We start from the raw sequence: 7330 nt of genomic DNA on the forward strand, positions 1-7330 counted from the left end.
TGAGCCCTCTTTAATGAATCTATGCATCAGCTGCTGTTTGACATCCAGGACCCCTGAAGGGCTGTGGACTCGTAGATGAAGCTACTGGCAGGCTCGAAACTTTTCGTGGTTACCAATCATTTCAGCCAAAAAAATGTGACCCCGATCAGGGCCACCAGACTGCCAAAGGCGACATCTTGCTCCCATTAGGCCTTCAGGTCATCAGACATCGCCGATGGTATACAGTGTGTTGTCAGAATGTCCTTAGTAGCAGCCTTCGCAGTTTTTCTCTCAAGGACAACAATCTGTCAAATCATACATTAGTTACTCAGTTGACATCAGCAAACAAAGCAACTGCATTAAACAGGGACCTTGTCAAACCATTCGCTAATTATTGTTTTATTCTACTTTATGATAATATCACCCAACCGCCAATTAGAAGAGACCAAGGGGAATTTAGCGCAGTAAATCAGCCAGAGATATATTTTTGAACGGGGAAATAAAATCAGTAAAGTTACAGACACTCTAGAAATCAACAGCCAATATAAGGGCCACTTGTTAAATGTCAACACTATTTTCCAGCTTGCATGAAATAAAATCAGTAAAGTTTCAGAGATTCTAGAAATCAACAGCCAATATAAGGGCCACTTGCCAACTTGCATGATCTTAGTAGCATTACTAAGAATGTAATCATGACGAACTACTGGTACTCCCTCCGTTCCATATTAGTTATCACAGATTAAGATATATCTATACACATTTTAACAACCAAATCAGCGACAGCTAACCAAGGTCATATCTGTGCCTTCGTAGGGACTTCAAGGCGTCAAAAAAAGGTTGGCATGAGAGATGTTTACAACATAAATAGTCAAATAAATAAGGAACCTGGGTCTACCTGGTCATACTCCAAATCAAACTTCAAGAATTCGTCCTTGCAATTTTCTACCGTTGTTACCAAGTCTCTCAAATTTTTCACAGGATGACCATTGACAGCAAGGACCTGTCAACAGAGCAGTCATAATGACAATGTCAATTATTAGGTTCAGAATCAACTGTCTAGAAACAAAGAGGTGCTGGGATGCTAAAATAGCACTGAGAACGTGAGAATGCCTATCTGACAATTATATTAAATTGCAAATGCCTCGCCACAAAAATATATAGAGTATTAAAAAGTAATAACACCGTGTCAATAAATGCATTGGTAAAGAATAGGAGGCTTGAATTCCAGAGTGTGGGTACATATTCTAACAGCAAAATATCTGGAGGGAACTGCTAGAATCAACCGGAGTAACTCATGCTAGAAGTTTCTTACCTGAGTGTTGACAATATCTTCATAACCGATATTGATATCTGCCACAAGCACCTGCAAGTGTTTGATGCATACAATCACGTTAGGAGATTAAAAGAAATTTTATTATAGAGCTGCAAGAATACTTCAGTCATATCCGAAGAGAGTTGCCATGAACAACTAACAGGGGAAGAACTTATAACCTGTGATACCACAACCAGCTGTTCATCAGGTGATTGCGCCATTGAATGCAAATGCTTCACCAGCAGCTTGACAGGTGCATCATATTCATAGTCTTTCCCATACTGATAAATAAGTAGATCCAGTAAGCTTACGAAGTATTTCATTTTCACAAATTAACATCCTCTTAAACATAATTAAGTTTTATGTGTTCACTGTTTTCTAGGGAGATTGTCCAAGGAGAGAAGTTACCAAAAAGGCGATAAACCCTAAAATGTTCAACTTCTTTGCCATGGTAACTATCACAAATTAGAACTAAACAAGGGTAGCTGAAACACAGATATAATTTGTTGTAGGTATAATTTTAATTTCTTAATTACATCTCAGAAACTAAATTAGCTCATAAATCCTCCCTTGCTATTGATCTACATCCCTATGCATGTGAATTTTCACTACCACCGAGGTTGTCATTAGCAAGTGGCTACCGCATCACTATGAGCACTGAAACATTGAAGTGAACATTTTTTATTGAAAACTGATTACTAGTAGTGTAGATGACCTCATTTCGTTACTGACTCCCTTCAAGATCAAGAAGATCAGGATCCAACCAATTATACTGAAATTGAAGGCATTGACAGTCTAGTTTATTGATTATTCAATGCACTGAAACAGGATGCAAAAAGAAGATAGATAGAAACCTCAGAACGAAGATACGGAACGGAGACAGCTGCAAAAACAAAGCCTGCAACAATGTAATATGATGGTGGCCTGCCCTTTACATGAGCTGCAATCAGCCGCTTGTGGGTCGCTAGCTTTATTTTAAATTCATGAACTTTTGAGTTGCGCAGGACTTTAATGACGGCTTTGTCTCCAGTATATTTCTGAGAAACAAGATAACTAAAGCCAATGCGCTCGCCATGCCTGAAAGGAACTAATACCCGAAAGAAATGGGGTGAGTAAATAACATTCGATAAAAAGGAATATTTACTGTTCTAAGTGAGGAGGTTTGAATTTTTCAGGAATTAAGCATAATTAAGATGCTAGAAAGCTAAAAACAGAAAGAAAAGTTTGCCAATATAACCACATCACACTTAAGGAAATTGACAAGATTCATGTATCTATGAGATTCAAATGAAAACTAAAATCAGCAGTGTTGGCCACCTGCAAACATTCTACATTTACAAAATCATAATTTAAGTGCTACAAGCTATCTGAATAATGCGTTCAGTTAGAACTTTCATTAGACTCCAGAGAGAAAGGATAGTTATATTAACAAAGCTTTGAGTGATACTTTCATATAGAAATACAAACATGGCACATAAAAGATAAAAGATAAAAGTGGTATCTAGAGCAGGAGAAGTCAAATAATGAACGTGTTTAGACTTATTTACAGCACAATATAGGGCATTAAATGAACATGTTCCAATCCACAAAAGAGTGAAAATGTAAGAAGATAGGACATACCTGTACCATCATTGGCAATGTCAATACCATCAAAGCTAAGAATAATATCTGATGGTTGCAGACATCCAGACTCAGGAGCAGTAGGTTCCACCCTCCTAACACGAACACCCTTTTGATCCGGTTTCATTCCCATTGCTTTCCGGAGATCAGGATTTTCCATTTTCTGCCATTCTATCCCAATTATAGGGAAGCCTGAAATAATATCGCAAAAGATAATAATCAAATCACATCTCACATGCAGACATCAAAGAGATAGATATGGGACAACATACTATTGAACATTAGACCAGGGGTTGACATGAAGGAAAAATGGAAAATACTAAACAAACTCTTTCTTAATACTCCCTCTTTGACATAATATAGTGCGCATTGGTTTTTGTGAAAGTCAAACTCCACTAAGTTTGACTAAGTTTATTGAGAAAATTATCGATATTTACAATACCAAATGTATACCATAATAAAATATACTTTACGATGAATCAAATGGTATTAATTTGATATTCTAAATGTTATTATTATTTTGTAGAAACTTGGTCAAAGCTCACACGGTTTGACTTTGACAAAATCTTATACGCACTATATTTTGGCATAGAGGGAGTACAACAGTATTTTGTCCCTTGTATGGTCCATTAAAAGATCAATACAGAAAAGCGACACATCAATCAAATTCAAACCAATGTATCTGCACACTGGAAAGTGCATTGAACAAACTGAAAGAGAAGGACTAAGCAAATAATTGATCATTACAGGATCTAATAATAATAGGAGGAAAAATCCTAAACAGAACTCTACGGCAATATATTGGCTTTACTTTACTAATGTCATGATAACCAACCCAAACGATCAAGATTGCACAAGCAATACCAATCATCAGACTGCATGTCAGGAAAAAACAGAACAGAGGATCACTCTGAGACCCAACCCTGGTACTCCGTAATAATTAATAAATACTTGCAAAGTCATAAGGAACAGTCAGATCAATAACCTGGTATAGATTATGCCTATAATATCGTTCATAAGTTCTAATAAACGATTTAAATTGTCCAAAATAATGTCAAACAGTGTTCAGTGTGCTCAAGACAAGCAGTAAAACGAATGAAATCATTGATCATAACAAGATAAGAAAACGTATCCTCATACAATATTTGAATAGGACAATTTACCTGTATATGCCCCAGATTTTTCATAGTCCTGAATAAAGTGTTTGATAACTGGGGTGGGTATCACATAACCTATATTCTCTGCATCTTCGTGTTTGAGAGACTGAAAGGCAATACCAACACATATGCCCCTGTCATTAAAAGCTGGGCCACCTGAATTTCCTGAATTGATAGCTGCATCTATCTGTCCACGGGAGAAGGTCCAAAATTAAAAGTTATTAATAAGTAGATAAATATATATGATTCCTCGAAAGATTAACTTGACATCTAGTATTATTCTATCATGGAAGTTATATGAAGGGATGAGAAAACATTGGGAAGAACAATACCTGCAGCCCTAAAAGTTCGGTAGAACCATGAACATATGAAAGTACTTCTATCCTAGAAACCACACCACTTGTCACTGATATTGTATCTCCTCCAATTGGATAACCAACAACAGTGACTGCATCCTGAAGTGCTGGTAACGACCCAAATTCAACTGGTGAAACTCCTTCCCAGAATTCATCATCACTGACAGTTAGCAGCGCTGATATGCATAGAATAATTCCGGTTAGGCCGTGTAAAATATAGACAAGAAAATCTATAACCACTCAACAAATAAAACTATCAGGCCCAATTACTGAGCAAGAATGCCAAACAAGAGATTACAGCAATTTTTGCCGCAATGACATTTTCAAGTTCAACATTTAAGACTGCAGTTTTCTCATGAGCTGATATTAGACAAAAAAAAGACCTAAACATACTAAATTGTTTTAACAAAAACAAATTGCCAGAGTAATAAGGTCAGTACATGCTTCGCATTTTCAAATCCATATGTTCAACTTCCTTTAGAATAGCCAGAAACAAGCTGTCATGTCGCTGAGTCAAGTTGAGACGACATGGGGCCCACCATGGCAACAACAAGGCTGGGCAAATAATAATAATAAATATTATATGGTAATAAATATGAAACTTTATTACCCCATAACTATATAAGCCAACACAAAACCCTAGCAGTTCTCGATCGCTCTAAGCCTCTCCCTCCAACCTTGCCGCCCCTACTTCGATACTTTCCCAAACCCGCAACCCCAAGCCTACAGCTGCTTCCGAAGCTGTGGCTGAGAGACATGGCAAGCAGTCCAGCAGCACCGTGGCCTGCAAACCACGGCGAGAACTAGGGTTTCCCCAGGTTCGCATCTCCTCCCCGAGCAAATCAGCCACACCGGCGACAGCACCCCTCTCCAGGTGACCTCACTCCCTGTAGATCTGAAGTTTCCGCCGATTCTTATGCCAAAACTCAAGCTTATCGTGCCGATTTCCCCTGGTCGAGCGACATGATGCCATTATTTTCTTGGTACCCACCTAACTGAGAAATCCCAGGCATCCCTCCCAGTAGTCCACCTCAGAGCACCCGGACAAAATGGCGACGATTAGGTGACGACTTACAAACTTTAGCCAGAAAGGCTGCACGTGCAATAATTTTGCAACTAGCTCATGGTGAGTTTTGTCACAGCTACATGTTAGGTTACAAACCATACCTAATACAGGTACTACCAAGGAAGTCCAAACCAGGCACCAAAAGGTTGAAGTTCCCAACTTTCAACACTACCCATGTCAAGCTATAGTAACCAGGGGGGGCTGGAGAGGAGTCTGCTCAACGTTGCATCGGATTCACATTTATACTGGACAAGCTCTTTGACGTAATTAAGCTTAAATAAACGAAGCAACAAAGGAACAAGCAATGCAGGTGGCGGTGGAAGCGAAAGGGAGAGAGCGCACGCACCAATGTCGCACTCGGTGCCGATAGCGAGGACGGTGGCGAGGTACTTGGTGTCGGAGCCGCGCTTCTTGAGCTTGACCTGGGTGAAGTGCTCGACGGAGTGCGCGTTGGTGAGGACGCGGCGGCCGCCGATGACGAAGCCGCTGCTGCTGGAGCTGTACTGGCGCTTGCGCTGCCACGGCAGCGAGAAGTTTGGCTCGGTGTGCACGCAGAAGACCTTGACGACCGCGTCCATGGACGGCACCGCCCTGCCGGCCTCCTCCCACCCCGCGGGGCCCAGCTCCGCGTCCACCCCGTTCGCCACGGGCTTCGTGGGCGGGCGCGAGGCGTCCGCGTCGGCTGCGGCCTCGAGGCGTCGCGACTTGCGCCCGCGGCGGCCGGCGGCTGCCGGGGCGGGGCTGTCGGAGACCGCCGCCGCGGGGGCGGCGGCGGGGGCATCGGGGGACGGTGAGCGGTGGTCCTCTGCCGCCTTGTTCTTCCGGCCGCGCTTGCGCTTGCCCTTGGAGGTGGAGCCGTCCATGGTGGTGGCCGGCTAGGGTTTCGCAGCGCGAGCTAGGAGGAAGACGAGGTGGAGAAGCCTGGCTCGGTCGGAGTATTATGAAGAGCCGTCCGGTTGGACCACGGGATGAGGACGGCGCTGGGCACTGACGGATATGGAGAGTACGTCTTCCCTCAAGGGACATATTTGCTAAACTCTATTCAGGACTTCAGGTTAGGTACTGCAATGCAATGCACAGCTCAAAAAGAGAAGAACCAAGAAGAGAGACAAAGAGAACCCCTACACTTTTTGAAGAGTAACCCTACTTACCGCAGCTAACTTCAGTCATCGTCATGATCCCTTCCCAGATTGCTCTTTCCATTGGTTTCTTTCGCCTTTTCGGCACTCTTCCTTTCTACTCTCTCAGTCTATAAATGTAAAGCGTTTTAGCTCCTTTACGGACTCACTCGCTTTTGTTTGTATCTAGTCTATTTTTAGTGTGTATGTGCACTCTTTTTACTATGGTAGCTACCATTTCGTTGTTGCCATTGCTTGCATGATCTGCGTCGCCCCACCAGTGGTGGCGCCAGGTTTTTGTGACCGGGTATTCATTGAAAAAAAAAATTCTCAAAGCAGTACTATGAAAATAAAAGCAACCACTATATGTGCTAGTCTAGGTTAGATGTTTACAGGTAAACTAGTCAATTACACACATTTAGTCTTGATGATTATTACAACTTGCAAAATACCTTGATATGGTACTGTAAGTGCTAATCTGATTGGGTCATGTGAATTGCAAAATCTGAGGAGAATAGGGGATCAGGGGAATAAGTGGCGAAGAGCAGAATTGGGTTGGGTGGGCTGTTTTATGGGCTATGGGCCATATAAGTAGTAGTAAAAAGAAGTTTGCTCAAAATCTTTAGTATTCACGTGCATACATGGGAATACCCCCTGTGCCCCACACCGGCAAACAATGAGCCAGCAAGATGATCCCAATCAACAACGTGCAATTTTTGCTT

At 41.7% G+C, this 7330-nt stretch overlaps 1 protein-coding gene across 1 annotated transcript; it reads right to left on the minus strand.

Annotated features, from left to right (window-relative positions):
- Positions 1–3: 3 nt before the first annotated feature.
- On the minus strand, positions 4–6395 carry LOC124693171 (protease Do-like 9). The gene is made up of 9 exons (XM_047226637.1): positions 5837–6395; positions 4401–4600; positions 4075–4255; positions 2912–3103; positions 2146–2378; positions 1471–1572; positions 1292–1342; positions 875–979; positions 4–284 (listed from the first exon to the last, which is right to left on the minus strand). The coding sequence occupies exons 1-9, from the start codon at positions 6351–6353 to the stop codon at positions 186–188; spliced, it is 1680 nt and encodes a 559-aa protein (XP_047082593.1). The 5' UTR covers positions 6354–6395; the 3' UTR covers positions 4–185.
- Positions 6396–7330: the final 935 nt, after the last annotated feature.

The sequence above is a fragment of the Lolium rigidum genome, chromosome 2, assembly GCF_022539505.1.
Source record: "Lolium rigidum isolate FL_2022 chromosome 2, APGP_CSIRO_Lrig_0.1, whole genome shotgun sequence".
NCBI lineage: Eukaryota > Viridiplantae > Streptophyta > Magnoliopsida > Poales > Poaceae > Lolium > Lolium rigidum.

Bases quoted from the DNA above. Each gene is read 5' to 3' on its own strand.
- LOC124693171 (XM_047226637.1), bottom strand. From the start codon at position 6,353: ATGGACGGCTCCACCTCCAAGGGCAAGCGCAAGCGCGGCCGGAAGAAC. The intron at 3,104-4,074 runs GTAAATTGTCCT...ATATTATTTCAG, and splicing joins AAAATCTGGGGCATATACAG to GCTTCCCTATAATTGGGATA. The intron at 2,379-2,911 runs GTATGTCCTATC...TTCGGGTATTAG, and splicing joins CATTGCCAATGATGGTACAG to TTCCTTTCAGGCATGGCGAG.